At 46.4% G+C, this 20,463-nt stretch overlaps 1 protein-coding gene across 2 annotated transcripts in view; it reads right to left on the bottom strand.

Annotated features, from left to right (window-relative positions):
* Nucleotides 1-20,463, bottom strand: part of Sik3 (SIK family kinase 3) — a 223,149-nt gene that overhangs the window by 13,461 nt on the left and 189,225 nt on the right. The window contains exons 7-20 of one of the 2 annotated variants that reach the window (XM_031343506.1): nucleotides 16,783-16,901; nucleotides 16,191-16,301; nucleotides 15,813-15,956; nucleotides 15,250-15,327; nucleotides 15,034-15,143; nucleotides 12,763-12,916; nucleotides 12,383-12,538; nucleotides 9,168-9,238; nucleotides 6,896-7,039; nucleotides 3,142-3,292; nucleotides 2,363-2,488; nucleotides 2,026-2,111; nucleotides 1,517-1,626; nucleotides 397-736 (exon numbers count right to left, since the gene is read on the bottom strand). In XM_031343506.1, the coding sequence (XP_031199366.1) occupies nucleotides 397-736; nucleotides 1,517-1,626; nucleotides 2,026-2,111; nucleotides 2,363-2,488; nucleotides 3,142-3,292; nucleotides 6,896-7,039; nucleotides 9,168-9,238; nucleotides 12,383-12,538; nucleotides 12,763-12,916; nucleotides 15,034-15,143; nucleotides 15,250-15,327; nucleotides 15,813-15,956; nucleotides 16,191-16,301; nucleotides 16,783-16,901 (1,900 nt within the window). The remainder of the gene's footprint in view (nucleotides 1-396; nucleotides 737-1,516; nucleotides 1,627-2,025; nucleotides 2,112-2,362; nucleotides 2,489-3,141; nucleotides 3,293-6,895; nucleotides 7,040-9,167; nucleotides 9,239-12,382; nucleotides 12,539-12,762; nucleotides 12,917-15,033; nucleotides 15,144-15,249; nucleotides 15,328-15,812; nucleotides 15,957-16,190; nucleotides 16,302-16,782; nucleotides 16,902-20,463) is intronic. The other variant, XM_031343507.1, reaches the window with a different exon arrangement.

Here is a 20,463-nt window from a genome sequence, read left to right as displayed (position 1 = left end):
CACACCTGGCTTCTCTGATGCCAGGGACTGAAGCCAGGGATTCAGGCTTGCCTATCTACCTATAGAGCTAGACACACAGTCTAATCTAGCTGTTCTTAAAAAGTAATCTGAGCTGTTTAGAATAATAGTCTCTTAAGAGACAATGGAGAAGGAAGACCCCTAGAATAATGAATTAGGGGAACAGACATCTTTCTATGTTCCTCTAACAGAGACTTTCCTTACTTCAGCCATCAGGAAGGCCCTCTGCCAATTTTCTCTTGTCTCACTAACAGTTTGGCTCATCAACAAGTTCACCTCAAACTCACCATGTTGCTTTGACAATAGTGACACAAGAGCACAAGCAGACTTGTCACTCACTGGGCTAAGGGGCTTCTCTAGATCTCCAAGAAGCCTTACCTGTGAGCCTCTGCGCTGTCAGCACTCAGCTGCTTGGACAAGGGCCGGTGCCCATAGCTGAAGGGAGCCACTAGGCTGGTACGGTGCTGTATCTGAATCTGACTGGCGCTAGGGCTGATGGGAATGCCCTGCCCTGCAGAGCCTGCAGCTGTCCCGGCCATGTTGCTGAGCATGTCAACTGGCTCCTGTAGCTGAATAGTCACTGGCTGTGACTGGCTAGCCTGCTGTAGGCCCAAGCAGGTTAGTGCTACACTGGGAGGCGGGGAACAATTTTCAGGTTGCTGCTGGAAGATTGCACCGTGGGAGGGTAAGCCTTGAAACTGGGAGGGAGATGTAGCACCTGCAGAGAAAGGGACCACAGGGTGACTAAGTGCCCAGGTTACCTGCCAACTAGAGGAGGCACATCACAACAGGTAGCATCTAGAACAGCCTTCTTAGACCTCACTAAACAAGACCAGAAACTGGCAGAAACAGATCTAACTCACTGGGTCCTACCCATAGAACTAGGACCAACTAGTTGGTCAGGTGGGCTCCCCATGAATTTGTATTTCTAACTAATTACCCCAAGAGCTGGTCTATGGCTGGATTTTGAGTAGCACAGATTGTATGCAGTGTTTCTTAGCCAAGGATACACAAGAATGATCCTGAGAGTTGGTTAAGTTGCACATTCTCATGTGGCAGTTCTGGGACAGAACCCAAGAGCCAACTCTGACCCAAGGTCACCTGGAGTAGGAAGAACACACAGGCAATTCTATGCTTCTCCACAATGCCAAGGAGATTGGCAAGGACCTGACCATGTGCTGCATCTGAGGAACAGCACCCATCAGTCTTCACATCTTGTACGAGGACTGGAGAGGGTTTTAGTAGCTACATTAATAGCAGCTAACCTGTATTAAGGACTATTATATAGGGTACTGTCCCAGATGCTTTATATGTATTTCTTAAGTGTCAAGAAACAAAATTTAACACACGCACACACATCACCACCACCACCACCACCACCACCACCACCACCACCACCACCACCACCACCACCACCACCAAACCAAAGCCTAAAAGCAAGGCTTCCCCTGCAGGGCCAATATGCAGGGAAAAGCCCACCTCCAAGGCCCCCACTCACCGTGGGACACGATCATGGCACTGCTGACAGGGGGAGGACTGCTACTTGGCTGCCTGAAGAGATGGTTGCTGGGATGGTTGGGGGGTGGGCTTGAAGGTTGAATCCTTAATCTTAAAAATGACAAAACAGGTACATAAGCTGCCTGAGCTGACAGAGCCATCTGGAGTTAACATTCAGCCATATAATCCATACAAACAGACATCTTGTAGTCTGGGATGGACAGTCATGGTAGCAAGCCACCGCAGCCTGCCTACATCTCAGTCCACCAGTTCTTTCCTGCCACCAACGCAGCACTTACTGGCCTGGCCTGTGATGGATGCCAGGCTACTGTGTTCATGGGGCTAAAGAAATAGTCAGGATTCTAGGAAGCCCTTCAAACTTTAATTAGCTTCCCTGTTTTTCTAGAAGACTATCCTATATGCTCAAGTCAGTCAAGTTTTCCCACATGTCAGACCAGGGTGCTGTGCTGTCTAGCCAACGATCCAGGAAGAGTGTAAGTGGTTCATTACCTCTGGAGCTGGTGGGTGAGGAGGGCTGGTTGACTTTCACATGCAGCCTGAAGAGGTGGGGAAGGCTGAGGAGGACAAATAGAATCCTAAAACACAGAAGGGGGGGGGGACAGTATCATGAGCTACAAAGGTCATCAGGGCTATTCTAGGGACAAGTACAATCTGTGACTCAGACTTTTGCTTCTGTGCTTCACCAAACATTGTCACTCATAAACACAGCTCATACTCTGCTTTGCCCTGAGTCTTTCAGAGAATGCACAGGCTAATGAGCCTGGGAGCAAATTAAAAAAAAAAAAAAAAAAAAATTGGAGAAAGTGAAGAGTGAGCGAGGGCCTACTTGAATTTGCTGCTGGAGGATCTGATGGTGCTGCTCCTGTTGGTATAGCATATGCTGCTGCTGGGTCTTCTCCAGGGTTCTCTCATCAACCTGCCCCCCGTACATCTTCTGTAGCTGCTCACACTCCTGAAGGGAAAGCAGTGGGTACCAATGGGACATGGTCAAGTCTACCCCACACAGTGAACTCAGCAGATGCAACTCTGCCCCTACGGTCTCATGGGCAGAATGAGTTCCTGAAGAACAGTATCCTTGTTGGGCACATGCACAGCGATCCTCACACTTTTCTCTATGGGAAGCAGTGGGAAACGTCAAGGGCACACTGTGGAATGTCCAGTGTGGAATCACATGCTACTTGAAGCTCTTGGCTCTTCATAGTATCCTCGGAGCAGGTTTACTACCTCTAGGAGCAATACCAGCTGGAGATTATGCCTGGGGGTGAGAAGGTACAGCAATTGGGTCTGGTAGGACCTGGTGTCCTGAATGCAAGGGGCCGGCCAAGATTGCTTCTAAGTACCATCCCTGAGAAAATCAAACCAGAAATGCCTTCCTAATGAACTACACAGAAGGTGGAAAAAAAATTTTAGTCTCATTATGAGGGAAGCAAGTTTGACCCAAGGGAGGGCAGTGTATATATATATTTCTTATATATATATATTGAAGAAAGCACAGTAGAAAGCTATACTGCTTTAAGCCAGGACACCTCAGTGTGGCTGACTTAAGGGTATGGAGAGTTACTGCCCAGGTCCTGGCCACTGTTGCCCTGCCCCTCCATAGATTACCTGCTGCAACTGTTTGATGCTGCTGCTGTTGCCCATTTTTTCCAGGTGAGCTTTGAAGGCCTGGATGCTTGCAGCCCCATCTGAGAACCGGCGCACGGGGGAGAAACGCTCCGTAGGGAGATGCAGGGTGTTGGAATCCTTGTAGGTAGAGCTGAATATATGGGAAGAGACGGTTAGCAGCCAGATCTCGGGGTTATGACCAATCACACAGGGACCATGATTCTACATGAATATAGAGAGAGGGGATGCAGGAAGAGCCCTGAATAGGGTACTCCCATGTCGCTTCCTGAGGTGGCTGTCCCCCTTAATGGACTACAGGCCCTCATCTCCCAGCTCCACTTACCTCAGGCTGGTCCTACTTCCCAGGCCTGCTGAGGTCCTAGGGTCAACTACATCTGGTTCTTATATAAACATACTAGAGCAGGGTGCAACTCCTCAGTTTGGCCAGGACTGGATACACCAGAGCCTTGGTTTTTATAGTCACTCATTTATTTTTCTATTATAGTTACATTTGGGGAGGCGGGGGCATGGAATTTTGTGCAAGCTATGGTTTTTAAAACCAGATCCCTACCTGGTATCTTTAGAAACTTAGAATTCACCATTTGACCCCGAGTTACCTCCAGCAGTAATCTATGTATGGCTAAGATGAAATCAAAGTCAGTTCTGTGGTCAAAGGTCTGGCCTGGAACTCACAGTTCTGTTCTAGAGAAGGGAGGGTGGAGGCTGGGGTGGGGGAAGAGAGGGACCTCTGATCCCAGCATGGAGACGGCGCATTCCTCAGGAATGCGGGCCTCAAGATCCTGCACGTACCTTATGAACACACATGAGGCCTCCTTCCTACTGTGAAAGCTATCTCCTCACACAGCAGCACCTGCCCAACCTCCTGCTGCCAGAGGGGTCCCCAGTGCCCAATCAGAACACAGCCATGTCTTATGGTGAGAAAGAAGAGCCTTTGATCAGGAACCCTAAGATAGCACTGGGCTGGCTAACACTTACACTTGCTGCCTAACCAGAAAGAGATGTTTATGAGCTGAGATAAGCGGGTTAAAGACTGCAGAGGCAGCGTCCCCACAGCTGATGGAAAGGGTCAGGGGAGCAGGTCTAGGGCAGCGATGACATTATGCTGAGCCAATGGTGAGGGGGTGGGTAACCTCGCCAGTTTGGATTGAAGCAGAGCCAAAGCCAAGGAAGCAGGCGAACAAGCAAGTTCAAATACAGTGCAGACAGGGAAGGGCTGAGGAGAAATGAGGACCAGGCAGCGGTGCCAAGAGAGTTCTGATGTCAGGTGAAAGCCCTTACTCTGTCCACTGACGCCACTCCTTCAGACATCATCAAAGCTTCAAGCAGTAGTGAGCTAGTGAAATGCACATGGAGTCCTACTTGTTTTAGTAACATACAAGACAAATTAATCAGGGTGGGGGATGGATGTCACAGTCCAGACACTGAGTTCATGATGGATGCTTGCAGGAGCCTGCTCTGTCTGTACTCCAGATTCTGAGTTTAAGCACAGCACCGGTATTATTTCCCCTCAAATTTGATGCCTACACTTTCAGTATTTTCAGGCAATAGACAGGTTTTTGTCACCCAGAGCTGTTCTTCGAGCCATCTTTCTGTACGAAACCATTTCTTTCTCATTACAGCAAGAATATCCCAGGTTCAAGGTGTGGCACAGCTTTCCGGAAACTCAGGCTGTGAAGTTGGCCCCAGCTCAGCCTGGCTCAGTAACTTCGGGAGATTGGTTCCAAGGGACCTGACCACTGCAGAGCCATGGGCAGTGTCAAGCGTGTATAACTTTGTTTTCTACAGCAACCATGGTCACCCAGGGCAGCCTCGCATAGGCTGCTATCTCCCCTATACTCTTCAAACAGTGATGCAGCCCCCAACTGGATAGAACCTGTTTTGTGTTAACTTTTAAATCATACATTTCCAGGGGTGTAAATGTTGACCAGCCCCTCTTCAGTCTCCATGGTAGACTTCACCTATTATAACACAAAGAATAGATACAGATTCTGTTCCAGAAAACGAAAGGAATCCAGTGACGCAGACAGGCCACCCGTGTCACATCATATGTTTTACGGCCTTAGAACACTTCTCTTTTCTTCTGAATTAGCGTTAATCTCTTGTGCATTTGTATAGTGACCCCACCGCCCCACAGTACATGATTTCTCATTCAAGCATTCATTTGTTTCCAACTCAAACGGCCTTGGCCCTAGAAACCCAAGTAACACATGTGCACATGGAACAGGAAGCAGGGCTCTAGGTAGCAAGGCCCCAGCAGTGTCTGCAGGTGCAATGCATGTCCCACGGATGGACCAGCAGGCTGCTGTGGTCTTCTTTTAACAACAAATGTCGGTGGAATAGAGGGTCTGTGAGGAAGGCTGGTTGGACAGTGCTCATCACCATTTTCCTGAGGAGCATGGAGGAGTATAGCCAGGAACTCAAAGGACAAAAGATAAACAAAAGGTCCTGGGGAGGGCCAACAAATCAAATATCAGGGGAGGAAGAGGAGGTGAGGGGCAACAAAAGCACTTTCAGGACAAGTGCAAGTTATGAACTGCCTCCGGGTGTGGGCAGCTCGCCAGCCAGCCAGCCAGCCAGCCAGCCAGCACAGAGGAGCTCTCTGAGGTGACTGACTGCAGCTCCCAAGGGGTTTCCGTCAAGGGGCTGCACCACCACAATCTTGGATGAGAACCTTCACGGTTTCTTTCAGTTCCTAATAGGACTTTTTCTTTCTAAATTGTTCACGGTCAATTATGAAAGCTTATCTTCCTTCTTCCAGAGTTCCAGCGTGGCACTAATTATGTCCCTGTCTGCTCAGAGTTCACCTGCCCCCGCTGATTACCCGCTGCTCAGTGAGAAGCACAATGAGAACACTGTATGGAGCTCATCAGAGTGGCTAGTTGCAAGTGTTCCCATATATATATATATACACACACATATATACGGAATTTCTTCAGAGCCCAACTGCTTTCGCCTTCTGGAGGAGGGTGCATTCCACTACCCCACCCTACCCCAAGAAGACTGGAAGAAACAAGATCAAGCAATGGCTGCTGACTTGGGAAATATGACCTGGGAGCTAGGGGACAACATCAGAATGGACATGGCTAAGACTGCTGGTCATCAAAGAGTCACAGAGGACAATCATCTCAGCTCTCTTGCTGCCAGGCTACCTTGGAATCAGTGAAGTTTCTCTAGTCAGGATGGTGAAACTTGGTTTCCCTCTTACAAGGCAATGAATTCTAAATAACAAAGGCCTAGTGAAAGATCTTGCTGTCAGAATATTCAAAGAATGACTTCCCAAACACAGTATTCAAAAGGATGCAACGCTCCTGTTCTACCACACATCAGGGGTGTACCTCCATCTACAGCCAGCCTGCTGCTCTAACCGCCACATCAAGTGCCCAGTTTTTGAAGGCGATGAACTAATAGCGGTCGTGTTTGGAGATGTTGCTATAAAGCCCTCACTTCTAGAGCTGCCTTCTGAGAGTACCACTCCCTCAAAGGTCTATCCTATATGCATCAGCTGCAGATGATGAGTAGGTGGGCTAAGAAATGAGATGGAAGAGCCTTGGCTGCTCCAGAATCCGAGAGAAAGCTTTTGCCCTGTGCATTGGTTAGGGCTAGGAGCGGAGATGTGAGCTCAGGATGGCAGGTGGCTTCTAGTTAAAGCTAGTCACCATGAGCTGGAGACTAGTCAGAAAAGTGCTGATCCAATGAGCCTCCAGGACGCTCACACTGCCAAGCGGCTACTCACCGATGCTGGTCAGGTACCAGGTGAGGAGGCCAGACCCGGGAACGGAAAGACTGTTGTCCTAGCTGCCGTTGCAGGTCCGGTGGGATCTCAGCTGTCGGGCTGGTCATGGCCAGTGTGTGCCTTTTGGACCTATTTGCCAAGTACCTGCAACAAGCAGGGAGGACATTTCATAGTAAAAAAAAGACAAGAATGTTCCCCCGCAAGAAGCAACAGAAGTTAGTCTGAAGCACTGGGTAGGACAGTGTGGGGTGCCAGAGGTAAGCAGCCCCCAACAGGAAGGAGGTGAAGCATGTCTAACTGGCCAACAGAAGTCAGTTCAACACTAAAGTGGCTGGTTTCGGGCTTGAGAGTAGCCATTAAGAGAAGAAAAGGAGATCTAGCTCACAAAGGCAGCAGAGTCACTTTCCTTTATTCCATTCGATAGAAGATGTTATCTTTCTATATATTAATTTTTTCTGAATTTCTAAACTATATAAGTCAGAGGAAATGGAACCCAAGGCCTATTTCTAAAGGGACAAGTGAGGTATTCAGAAAGAATTAACTTATGTCTCCTGAAGTCAGAGGCCTGTGCTGTCCTTACTACATGCCAAAGAAAACAGACTCTTGTTTGAGGACAAGCGAGTTCTTCCCTTATGTCCTGTGACCAAAACTCAATCGCTGGAGAAGAAAAACTGACGTGGCCCCCAGAGGACTAGCTTAGTGGATGAAGAAAATCAATCCACATGGGATGTTCAGAGCTATTTTCAGGAGGTAAAGAAGAAAGGTAAGGAAACAGAAGAGAAGGCCAAGGTCTCCATGATGCCATTTACTCTAAGGAGCTTGCAAACCTACATGGGCCAGCACCGTAACAAGACCCAGACCCCTGTGTCTGCTCCAGTCTTCCTCAGCACTTCGCTTGTCTTGGATACAGATAAGAGAAGCATGATTCCTTTATGTCCCTTCAAACTGACAGGCACTCTGGCCTTTCAATGTTGGTCTGAAGAAGATGGGGCCAGAGGAAGTGAACTTTAAGACAAAGAAGGTAAAACACAGGTAGACCTTTTCCAGGAGGGAAGGTGGGACTCAGTACATTCCCTACTTTCTCATTTCTTCACAATACCAGTAGGACCCATTTGTAAACTCATTTTATCAGCAAACCATAGAAGCAAGAGCACCAGACTGAGGCAAAGTCACTGGGTTTTTTTTTTCCTTTTTCTTCTTCTGTTGACTAGGTTGGCAACAGCCCTGATCACTAGGGTTTTCTTTCTGCACAAGACCACCTTCTTTGGTCTTTTCTATAGACCTCCTCGGTGCAGAAAGAGTCCTGAACAACAATCATAAGGCTCTTAGTTCATTCCTGACTACGTTGCCTATGTAAGCTAAAAGTTGTTAGCAGACTGTAGTTTGTGGTATGCAAACTTGCTTCGAGAAAGCCACCAGTGGTTAATGTCCATTGATAAAAACACCCAAAGTTTCCCCGAGAGCCCATGAAAACCATTTTATTTCAACTTCCCTCAAGGGAAAACATTGAATCTTGAAGAACACCTGTATTTCTGGGAAAATACATGCTGGATTCTGGTGAAAACCCCTCCACAGAAAATAAGAAAGACAACTCCACAGGGGGCATGCAGGGGCTGAAGACCATGGCTATTGGGACTGAGGCCATCAGACCGCACAGCACACCTGATGGTCACTGTCGTTCTCTGTGAGTCAGGCATATCTCAACAAGGTTCTGCAAACAATGGATATTTACATCTGTCCCTGCCCCCCAACCCCCATGTTTTTTTTTCTTCCCAATATCTCATTGTTGGTACAAGGGAGTGGAAGAAACACACAGCAAACAGTACAGGAGGTATTCATTCATTCTCCTGAGAAGGAGGAGTCCATGCCAGAGGTCCATGGCCAGACTAGCTAGGATCACTGTCATCTCAAATCTCCAATTCCTTTTCAGTAAACAGTTCGTGGCAGGGAGGAGCAGGCCCTTAGGCCTGAACACTATCAGAGTTGCAATATGAATGTGGGGACAAGGAAGGAAGGAGGGAGGAGAGGAATCGTTCTTAAGGTTATTGCTGTCACTTAAGGGGCTTCCAATGGCGCTTAGAGAAATGAACTTTTCTGGGCAGTCTTCTGTTACTTCCGTGTGGGGAGGAACATGCCATCTGGCTTGAGCAAAGAGACCACACAAGTGTTGAAGCTGCACACTGTACCACCTCCCTGGGCAGAGGTGACCTTTCGCTGGTTGCAGGGAGCCTGCCCAAGGACGTTCTGCAAGCACTGCCAGATGCCACATTACCTCTGCACAGCTTCCTGATCTGGCTCCCCATCCGAGCTCTCCTCATCCACAGGGGTAACTGCTGGCACTGCCTGCAGAGAGACAGGAAGGGAAGGCTCAGGGTGGCAGCTTATTCTGCGGTGCCCTCAACTCTAGTGACTGGACTGAGGCCAAGGGTCTCGTTAATGTTCATATTTCAAAGGCTTCCCTAGAATGGGGTCTAGAGAGGACATTCTTCCATCATGTTTTCCAGCTCCATCTGGCTCAGGTGACATACCTGAGTTTCGTCCCTTATTCACAGGCATGTGTTTGTTCATCTAATATTTGGAGGCCTCCTTTAGGATCAGCTGAGCATTCATAGCTACGGTCTTTGCCTTTGTTTAGAGACAAATGAGCAGACAATCGTAAGAGCATGATTAAGCTCTCAAGTTCTCCATGGGAGCTTGGAAAGGAAAGAAGGCACTTTGGAAGAAGCAGTAGCTGGCCTGAGAGCCGAGGTGTGTACAGGAGCCAACAACCGGCAGAGAGCAAAAGGGTCACAGGCTGAAAGGAGAGGGAAGGCCTGCAGTGTCCAAGGACATGGAATTTACCGAACCACCTACCTAGAGTGCCTAGGGACTGACATTAATGTCGGTTCCAGAGTCTGGATGTCTGAACTCCAGGAAAGCATCATGGTGATTGAAAGTACATTGTCACATATCATATAATCAAATAGTTGTACTTCCATGTTTTAAAATACTCACTATACTCTGAAACATAAATGAAATGAGAAGTACCACACTGAGGTTCCTGGCTCTCCTCTAGGTGAAGACAGAAATGTTGTGCACCCTCAAAAAATATTCTTGGCCCAGTGGCACAGATAAGCATCACCCATGCCTCAGGCACTATCCAGAAACCATACCTGATGACCAAAAGGTTTAAAGCACTGGATTCCAGGGCTGGAGAGATGGCCCAGGGTTAAGAGCTGATCTTGCAGACCATCAGACTTTGGTTTCTAGCACTCATACTGGGTGGCTCGCAATAACTTGTAAACCAAACTCCAAAGGATCCCATTCCTTTGACCTCTGCCAGAGTCTGCACTCTGGTACACTTCTCTCATTAATTTGAAACAAAAATAAATATTTTCTTTAAAACTGGGTAATACAAAACAAAACCAAAAAGCTTCTTGAAATAATTCCAACTTTTGTATTTTTCATATCCTCTACTTTAGTTCTAAGGGTGGAGTAAACAGTTGGACAGGAAGCAGCTATAGCTGAGGCAGAGGAAAGATGCTGTTATAAATGGCCTTGAATATTGTACAAACTTATTTTGGGATGGGCAGTGGTGAATCACTGCAGGATTTTAAGCAGGGGCACAGTGTTACAGGATCTGTGTTTGGAAAAGTGGGGTCTCTCTACTTGCAGAGTGAAAGGGGAAGCCAGTGGAAACCAGGAGTCAAGCTATGTGCCAGCTCAGAGTCCACTGTGTTAATCCAGGTGACTGGTGACCATGACTGAAGGAAAGGGGGCAGAGATGGAGAGATGAAAGATGTTCATTCACAAACATCAGTTAACTGATTGACAGAGGGAATAACAAAAATTATATAAAGATTAAAAAAAAAAATCTATGTACTGGTGTTAGTACTAGGGTGGCAAGAGCACTGCCACCGTCCCTGGGAGGGAAGACAGCTGTCACACGCTGCACTCACACTGTGAGTACTCGTGAGGCAGCCGCTAAACCTATGGTGGAGGTGATCACACATGCAGACATGCAGAACTCAGAAGAGCATCCTGGGTGCAGGGCCAGATGGCAGCTGACAGGGAGTAGACAGGCTCATTTAGAGAAGAGAGGAGATGGGCCTTAGCTAAGTCAATCCTGAGCAGAAATCTGCAGAGGAGACTGATTGGCCGAAAGAAAACCTAGGATAATTGCAGGAGCCAAGAGAAAAAAAAAAGTATTACAAAGAAGGGGGGCAAAGGTCAACAATGACTAATAGAGTTGGGACATCCAAAAAGATAAAGATTAAAAATGCCCACTGGATTTATCAACAAGAGCTTGTTAGTGACCTTGGCAGCCACAAGTCCAGTGGACAGAGGAAGTCACCCCACTATCCACGGTGCTGATGCTGATCCTTCCCAACCAATGCCAACCTTGCCCATGGAGCCTCTGCCATGCATCAGCCATGTCATTCACTTTGGCATTCAAGCTGGCATGCTGGGTTTTTTAAGGCTGTGTCTTGCCCTGTAGCTGTGGTTAGCCTAGGACTCACTATGTAGACCATGTTAGTTTCCAACCCACACTGACTCTCCTGTACCCACTCTTCAGTGCTAGGATTACATGGTTTCACAAGCTTTTTTACTATTCAGATACTTCAGATAGCAGAACATGGCTCTGATATCATAACCAGCATACCAACAGCTCTGGTGCAGAACTGTTTTCTGAGCTGCAATGCGACTGACAATGTGGCTCATAGGCTCAACACACTCTGTGACCAAACCCAGGAGAAGTAAAGCACAGAGAACCAGAGTGAGCTTCTGTTAACAGAGTGTTTAAAACATATTGATTCACGATGGATCGGTGAACAAAAGTCACCAAGTAACATGATTTCAAGCAGTACTCCCTTAAATAGCTCAGAAGTGTTATGGAGATACTAATCAATCTGATGGAAGCATGACAGAAAAACACCAGAACGAAACAGAAACCATTGTGTGAGATTAAACCTTTGCATGTCACCACTATACAAAATGGTGTAATGGACACGCCGACTGAAGTTAGAGCCACAATGTAATCATTTCATCACCCAAGGCTGAGCCAAAAATGTTAGGTGATGCTGATCACAGGCGAGCTGGTGAGATGGCTCAGCATTAAGAACTTGCTATGCAATCCTGAGGAGCCACGTTTGATTCTTGGAACCCACATGAAGGGGGAAGGGGAGAACTGACTCCCTAAAGCTGTCCTTTGAGCTCCACGAATGAACGGTGCACATGTGCGCCCCCTGCCAACTTGTCTTTATAAGATAAAAATTAAAAAGCAGTTCATTGTAGAGAGCATTGCCCGTGTGAACTGCATCTGCTGGAGAAAAGTCCTCTCTCTGAGGTGTCTTTGTGTGGTCCACTGTGGAAGAGGAGACAGGTCAGAGAAAACACACAGAACGCCATATTAGAGAGGAATATGGGTTATTTCAGCCACGTCCAGCCCCTTTATCACAGGCTTCTTATCAAACACCTCTGAGAAAGTCAGGCTGGGCTGCTACTCACTGGTGTCATGGTGACAAGTGGGGACGGTCCCCGTGGGCGCTTGAGCAGCTGCTGGGCATGCAGCTGGATGTTGGCACCTCCATCAGAGGCTCTCCGGCCAAGGGGCCCCATTCCGTTCAGTAGCTGCAGTGTAGGCGGCTGTAATAGAGACTGTTCCTGCCAAGAGAGTGGGCAGATACAGGGGTGAGATGGGAAAACATGGAGTAAACAGCCCACCCTCATCTGCTACAGTCGGGGGACCTGCTGGGGTAATCTCCCATCACCAGAGCAGTTTACAGAAGGGAACCCCCTCCCTCAGGAAACTCTCCAGTCCTTTTAAAGCCTACCAAGGGAAGATCAAGTTTGTTAATGGTGGGCAGGTCCTTTCCACAGCCATGTACCTTGTACTCAAGTTGCCCAGTTGGCTGCAGGCTCTGCATGGGCAACAGGTTGTGCATGAAGTTCATGTTAGGGGCCACCTGTAAGAATGGACCCTGTGGGTTCACTCCAGGAAAGCCGGGCAGGAGCTTCTGCATATCTTCCATAACTTCCGTGCTGACAGGAAATAGGAAGAGAGAAGTGTCGTGACATAGAGTGTTTAAGTCTCTGAGTCAATACTACTGCTACAACTAGTAAAGTAAAAAAAAAAATTATACATACAAACACACACATACAAATTTTTTTTGGAGGTCGGTCGGAGGGTCTTTTGAGACAGGGTTTCTCTGTGTATGTTTCTCTGTTTCCTTGGCTGTCATGGAACTTGCTCTATAGACTAGGCTGGCTTCGAACTCAGAGACCCACCTGCCTCTGTCTACTGAATACTGGGATTAAAGGTGTGTACAACCACTGCCTGACTTTTTCATATGTGTATACATATGTGTGCAGATGTAGTCTATGCGTATACAATAGTAAACATGTGTGGGTGTCCCAACATATGTCTATGCATGAGTATGGAGGCCAGAGGTAGGGAGCCTTCCTCTCCCATGCTCTTCCAGGTCTCTTACAGACTTACTTATCACAGCTTGTCAGCTGTGAGCTCAGTGCATTTGCTTGTCTCCACTCTACAGAGCTGTAGTTACAACAGAGGTGGCCATAGCTGGCTTTCTATGAACCCTGAGGATCTGAACTGAAATCTTTAAGATTTAATCTTTAAATCTTTAGCTGGCAGAAGAAGCACCTTCAGGACTTTACTCTTCTCCCAAATTTCTATTTCTGTCTAAGACACTAAAGCAAAGTAGAAGTCTGTCTGCTGTGTAGAATTTCACTCTGAGTTATTGGGGATTCTACTTCATTGATCCCCTTCAAAAGCCAACAGGAGACACACAGGCTGGCACAACTCCAGCCCAGGCTCTCAAAGCCTGGAAGGTAATAGCTAGTTTCTAGAGAGCATCCGCTAGGACAATGAATGACTGCCTGAAGTAGCAACTGATTCACCAGGGAAAGAATGTGGTTACTACCATTCGTGCTGACAGGACAGATAAGAACTGGATGTTCGGAACTGTCATGCCAGGCAGACTTTAAATAAGAGATTCTTCCACTAATCACGACTCAGGACTCCACCCCTTCTTGGCAGTGAGACATTCTGTGGAACTCAAATGTTCTTTCTATTGCTTGTTTGATCACAAGAGAACAAGCACATAAAACAAGCAATCCAGCAGGCATGGGCGTTTCTTCTCCGGATCTGCTTAGAAGACAACCATTTATAAGAAAGCCAGCTCTGCTCTGAGCTGAACTCTCAGGAGAAGGCTTGCTACAACCCTCTCTTTCCTGCCCAGTGAAGAAAACATTCAGCAACAAGATGGGCTATTGTTCATACTGACAGGTCTCACCCGCAGAGTAGAAATGGAGTGAGTTGGTCCTTATTCCACTTCCCCAACATGAAAGCCTCAAGAAATACTTTGGGAAATGAATTTTGGGATTATTGTTCATTTTGGGACAGAGCAAGATACTGAACCCCGAATCTTGCTTGTGTCAGGCAAGTGCCTCTAACTGTCCACATATATAAATGATGCCACACCACCTGTCTCCTCTTTCTAGAAAAGTCCCAATATAGAACATGAGGTAGATAGCATCTCTAAAAGCTGCTAAAGTTAGTGGATTTATTTATTTATTTATTTATTTATTTATTTATTTATTTTGGTTTTTTGAGATAGGGTTTCTCTGTGTAGCCCTGGCTGCCTAGAACTCAGTGTATAGACCAGGCTGCCCTTGAACTCAGAAATTCGCCTGCCTCTGCCTCCCAAGTGCTGGGATTAAAGGCACGTACCACCACTGCCCAGCTTATTTACTTATTTTTTTGAGACAGGGTTTCTTTATATGTCCTTGACTCAATATACAGACCAGGCTGGCCTTGAACTCAGGAGTTCCTCCTGTCTCTGCCTCCTAAGTGCTGGGATGAAAGGCATGCACCACTACACTTGCTAAGTGTGACTGAATACTACAGACTACTGGATGACTTAGATTAGAAGAACTCCATCTCTGTCAACAAAGATACCATTCCACTCTCCCCACATGGCCCAATGGCTGCTAAGAGGCACTGCATACAGGGAGACTGTAACTAGTCAGGTCGGCCGTGGCCTAGTGTGGCCTCTGAGAAAATGTGCCACAGGAGGCATTCACCCTGGCAGGACCTTTTACCTTAGGACTGGGCAGGATGCTGCCCAGGTACTCACCGTGGGTCAGCCACTCCCACCGTGTGCCTCCTCATTGACAAATAGCGAACCAAGGCTTCTGGAGAAGGCTCTTCACCCTCATCGCTGTCCAAGTTCACGGTCCCGTCAGGCTAGGGTGGAGGGAGATACAGTTGATCAGAAGTAAATCGGAAGGAAGGAAAGGAATTGTGGCTACGGGAAGAGACATGGTTTTAGTGATCAGATGTGGCTACTTGCCTCTATAATTTGGTTCTCTGGGTTGATCAGCTGAACTTGAGGGACGCTAAGGTTCATAGCAGTGCCTGTTTGCTCCGCCTAGAAAGCAGTACATACAGACACACAGAGAGTTGAGACACTAGAAGAAATAATGACAGCTTTTCAAAGTAGTCTCTCCCCTCACCCCTTTCTCTAAGACATGGTTTTGCTATGTAACCTAGGCTAGCCTTGAACTCATCCCTCTGCCTCAGATTCCCAATGGCTAAGATTATATTCAAAGCAGTCTTGATTGCCAAAGTCTGGTTCTTCTGATCTCAGGCAACATAGCAAGGAACATAGCATTCTTTAGGAGAGAATGGTATCTCACAATGATTTGCTACTTCTCAAAACAAAATTAAGAAGGTAACTATCTCTGTCATGCGATTTTCTCTCAAAGAGAGACTCATATTTTGATGGTCTTCTGACAATGGAAGAGATACAGATGGATGAATAAGAATCTCTCCTGGTCAAAAGCTGATGAGCAGTGGCTAGCCCTTACCCTGGGTACAACCTGTTCTCACCCAGGTCTCAGAGACATTGCCTACCTGGAGATTGACTGGTGCCTGGAAAGTCATGGCTTGGGGCATGCTGGGAAGTGCTCCGGGACGCAGAGTTTTGTGTTTCTTGTGTCGATCACACAGCAGGCTGTAGATTGCACTATAGTGGTCATAGGCATCCGACCTTAATGACTACCAAAAGAGAAAGGGAGAGAGAGAGACCCTGAGGTGGTGCCTCACTGACACGGCAGACACCACCAGCACAGCACAAAGCGACGTCCTCCTTCCCTCTCAGGCCCAGGAAGGGCAAAGGAAGAGGAAAAGGGAAGAAAGCAGGAACACTCAAGAGTTCAGAAAGGAGACAATGTAGGAAAGGCCGGCAAGAGGAAGGGCAGCTTATCTTACTGCTCTCCACTCCATAGGTACCTGAAGTGTACGCTCCTTGTCCAACCCCATGTCTTCCATGGCCAAGAGAACATCATCGTTGAGGGGATCCGACTGCCTTTCCTCCTTCAGTTGCTGGCATTCTGCTATTAACTGTAATATGGAAAGAGGCAAGCTGTCAAAGCCCCAGTTAACTACATCAACATGGCATGGGAAACATATTGACAAAGCTGTTCTATGCCCCATTGCTGTGGATTCTCTGGGTCTCATACAAAATCTAAGCAAGACAGCTCTGGCAACCAGCTATGGGCTCCTGGGGTATGAGAATGATCATAATGGGGTGCAGCAGTATGTGACAGAAGCTACTGAAATGAGCACACTCAGACAAGAGAGGTTCTCTGGTGGCAGTGAGCTGTACAACTGGGAGTATGTTGTCTTATAAGTCAAAAGCAAACTATGATTTTGCAACCCATGGTAAAACCCAGTATCACTGTGTCCATGGCCCAGCTGGGTCCTGCGGCTCCCTGGGAATTCACATGCCACTTTGGTTTTATCCAGTAGCTGATTGCTACTGCTCATCTCTTTGGGTCCTGAACAGATTACAATCACTGCAGAAGCAAGGGGTCTGGCTCACCCTGTCAAAGTTGGGGTCTGCATCTCCGAGCTTCATCCACTTGTGCCTGCAGATCTGCTCCATTGAGAGGCGCTTATTCGGATCTAACACCAGCATGTGGCGGATCAAGTGCTCACACTCTGCAACAGACAAACAGCTGCTATCAGTCTAGTGAGGGACAGCCCTGGTAGAGCTGAGGGGCTAGATGTGGGAGTAGCAGGTAGAGTCTCAGGCTCCCTGCCTCTAGTTCTGTTTCTCTTCTGCCTTCATCTCTACTGACTTCATTGTTTACTCCAGAAGGAAATGGGCAAAGTAGAAAAAGAAGAAATTCAAATGGGCAGTCTGGTAAATGCCTCCACTAAATCTGATGTATGCTCCCTTTAATAGAACGAAGAACAGACTCCTCTAGAGAGATTCAATACCTTTCAGCTTCTCAAGATGGTCAGCTCTAGCCTCCCATACATATTATTATGTGCATATTAATGACTTTGGGTTAGGTGTGCAGTGTGGAGTTAGTCCTGGTACTAGGGTCATGGAGAGGGGAAGGTGCACAGGCCACCTTAAAATGTGAATTCAGTACTACAGGAACATGTAGCAGAGCCTACAGATTTAGCCAGTGGGTTCAGATTCAGAGAGTGCTTCTCTCTGGCAACTCATACTCTAGGTTATACTGGAGAGGGAACAAGAGTTCCAAATCAGAAGCCTATGTTCTTATTTCAAAGCCACCCACTTTAAAACATTCCTCATGTGTAGACTGGGTGCTCTGATGACCATGCTGGAGCAACATTTATGGGAAAGGCAGCAGATGGTGATGAGGCTGCATGGTTCAAGCATTCTTCACAGCACTTTATAACTGCTGCCTCAGCCCTACCACAATCCTAAGAGCACTGTGCTAGCATCCTTCCCATGTCAGAAATGGCTCAGATTAAGCACATAGTTCACATTCATATGGTTTTCAAGCCAGATCCAAACCATTAGTCTGGCTGTCTACCTGGGTGTGTGCATGTATGTCAGGTCCATTTGTCTACGTGAACAAGGATGTAGGTCAGAGGTAATGCTAAGATGGCTTCCTCAATTATTTCCACTATGTGTTTTTTTTAAAGACAGAGACTCTCATAAACCTGAAGCTCACCAGCTTTGCTATACGAGCTGGCCAGTGAACCTGAGATCTTCAAATCTTTACCCTTAGTGCTGAGATTACAGGTGTGTACTACCATGTCTACTTCTGCATGGGTGCTAGGGATCCAAACACAGCAGTAAGCAGTTTACTCAAAGAATCACCTCCCCAGCCCTGACCTGGGCCCATTAACCACAGTCCTACAGAGTCGAAAGGGGCTGTCTACCTGAACCAACCAGCTCATCGCAAGCCATCACGGCTCACTGAGACAGCCAGAAAAGGATCCTAGGCAGTCTCTCTGCTTCAGATCTTGTTCCAGTTACAGTCTTATTCTCCACTGGCACTTTTCTAAGGCTAAGGCTAGACCATCATCACTTTAATAACTCTACAGTTTCTTTTCATGACCCTCAAAATGAAAATGTTAAGTCCTGGGCCTAAAACGTTCCTGTCTGATTTCCCACAATGCAGCTCTCTCCCCCCTATCTGGCCTCCATGCTTGGTCCTCTAGTTGGAATGGAAACTCCACAGGCCTTCTCCGTGAAAGATTCCCTGTCATGCAGGTAAGAGTTTAAATGCCACTTCCTTAGAAACTCATTACTGACCTCTGACATGAAAACAGGCTTGGTTACTCTTCACTGTGTCATGTGACTTTTATTTACATGAATTATTTAAGGACTTCTCTTGTTCATATTTGTGCTTGCTGACTATCTCTGTCACAATGCAAGGCATGTGTCTTTTTTACTGCCATATGCAATGTGGAATACCCAATACCAAAAAATGATTATTATATCTAATGGGAACTGAATATATGAATAAATATTTGTTGAATATTCATCTTAACCAAATTAAACTGTACTGTGAAAATGTTTTTTATTTCACTTAGTCTTCATAATAATCCTAGATTAGGTACAATAAAGATCCCCATTTATAAATGAACAAACAAGACTTTGAAATGTTAATACATTCAGCTACCATAAGGATATGCTCTTGACTGTCTTATAATGCATCATCAGGTGGATATACACTCTATTCATCTATTTTTCCAGAAAAAATTCAACTCTGCAATTTCTACACCACTTATGATAACATCACTATCATGAAATATATACTCAGAGTCATTTAAAAGAATTACTCTTAATTTTTAATGTATTATAACTTAAAAATCTAAAACAGATGCTAACTAAAAATATTGATCTTTTTTGCTATATGAGAAAAGGTACATTTAAGTGCAGTTCCTATCTGAAAGACTATGGCATCTCCATTCTAAAATTACATCTACAGTAGCAAGTGTAGACCCAACAGTGAAACATCTATGATATACATGTCTGTCATTATTTAAGAAAGAAAGAAAGAAAAGAAGAAAGGAAGAGAGAAAGAAAGAGAGGATGAAACAAAGAGAGGAAGAAAGAAAGAAAAGAAAGGAAGGAAGAGAGAAAGAGAGATTGAAAGAAAGAAAGAAAGAAAGAAAGAAAGGAAGGAAGGAAGGAAGAAGAGAAGGAAAGAAAGGAGAGAAGGTGTTCTTAATTCACAAAGCTGAGTGCAGGGAGGCCAGGGTATGCTTTGGAGGTTGTGATATTGTTGTTCAAGCCTCTAGATGGCAGTCCACTCTTTTCCTTTGGTCTTTCTACACAAAATTTAGTGTATGACATTAGGGGACGAAGGCCAAATAATGTTTATAACAGGCTTGCTTTAAAACAAAGAGTTCCTCTCCTAGGCAATTTCTTTAAACAACAACAAACAAACAAAAGCAGAGCCTGTCATAGTAAGTCCCAGTACAAACCTCAATTCCAGGATTTTGAAACTTCTGCTCAGTCATCCTTAACAGATCTTATCCTAAGAGACCCCAAAAGACTCACCACAAAAAAAAAAAAAAAAGAAATCACAAGGAATTATGAAATTATTACACAAACTTGCATTAATCTTTGATTGTTCAAGGAGCCAAAGAGCTTACAGAGATTTCCCCAGATTAGGGACCTATGCTTTGTCTTGGTGGCACATGGCAAGTGCGCTGATCCCAGCTGTCCTATGGAGCAGAAACTGGCAGACCATCAGAAGCTAACACGTTTCATCTGCTGCAGAGGGCGAAACATGGCCGAACTCAGCATCAAGCCACATTTTCTCAGTATCATATAGCTCATAAAATTGGATTCAGATGAGCTCTGAACACACTATTCTACACAAAATATGGAAAGGGGGTGAAAATGAAGGCAATGACCATCTTCAAACCCACAACCACAACCACAGGACATTCAAGTGAGCAGCAGGAGAATGAAGCAGAGCAGAGGATGACCTGTCAGCTCTTCAGGACGCCCAAGCAAAGTGGCTCCTCACTTGTCCCTTCCCAGAGGGTCACAGCCTTTGCTGCTGAGGCCCAGGGCTTCAGACACATTAGAGCTGCTCTGCTCTGCTCTGCCCATGCTAGAGAAGCAGTCTCCGCCCCACTTGATGTTGTTTTCATCTGTTCCCCACACAAATCCAAGTAGTTTCTTTCAGCAAAATCACATGGGCCTGTGGAACACAGTCCTCCTATGGAGTGCTACCCAGAGGATAGGCAGCATGGGGCCTGATGACCTGACAGACATTGA

Source organism: Mastomys coucha, unplaced genomic scaffold (genome assembly GCF_008632895.1).
Source record: "Mastomys coucha isolate ucsf_1 unplaced genomic scaffold, UCSF_Mcou_1 pScaffold23, whole genome shotgun sequence".
Classification (NCBI taxonomy): domain Eukaryota; kingdom Metazoa; phylum Chordata; class Mammalia; order Rodentia; family Muridae; genus Mastomys; species Mastomys coucha.
This window is presented reverse-complemented; position numbering and strand designations above follow the sequence as displayed.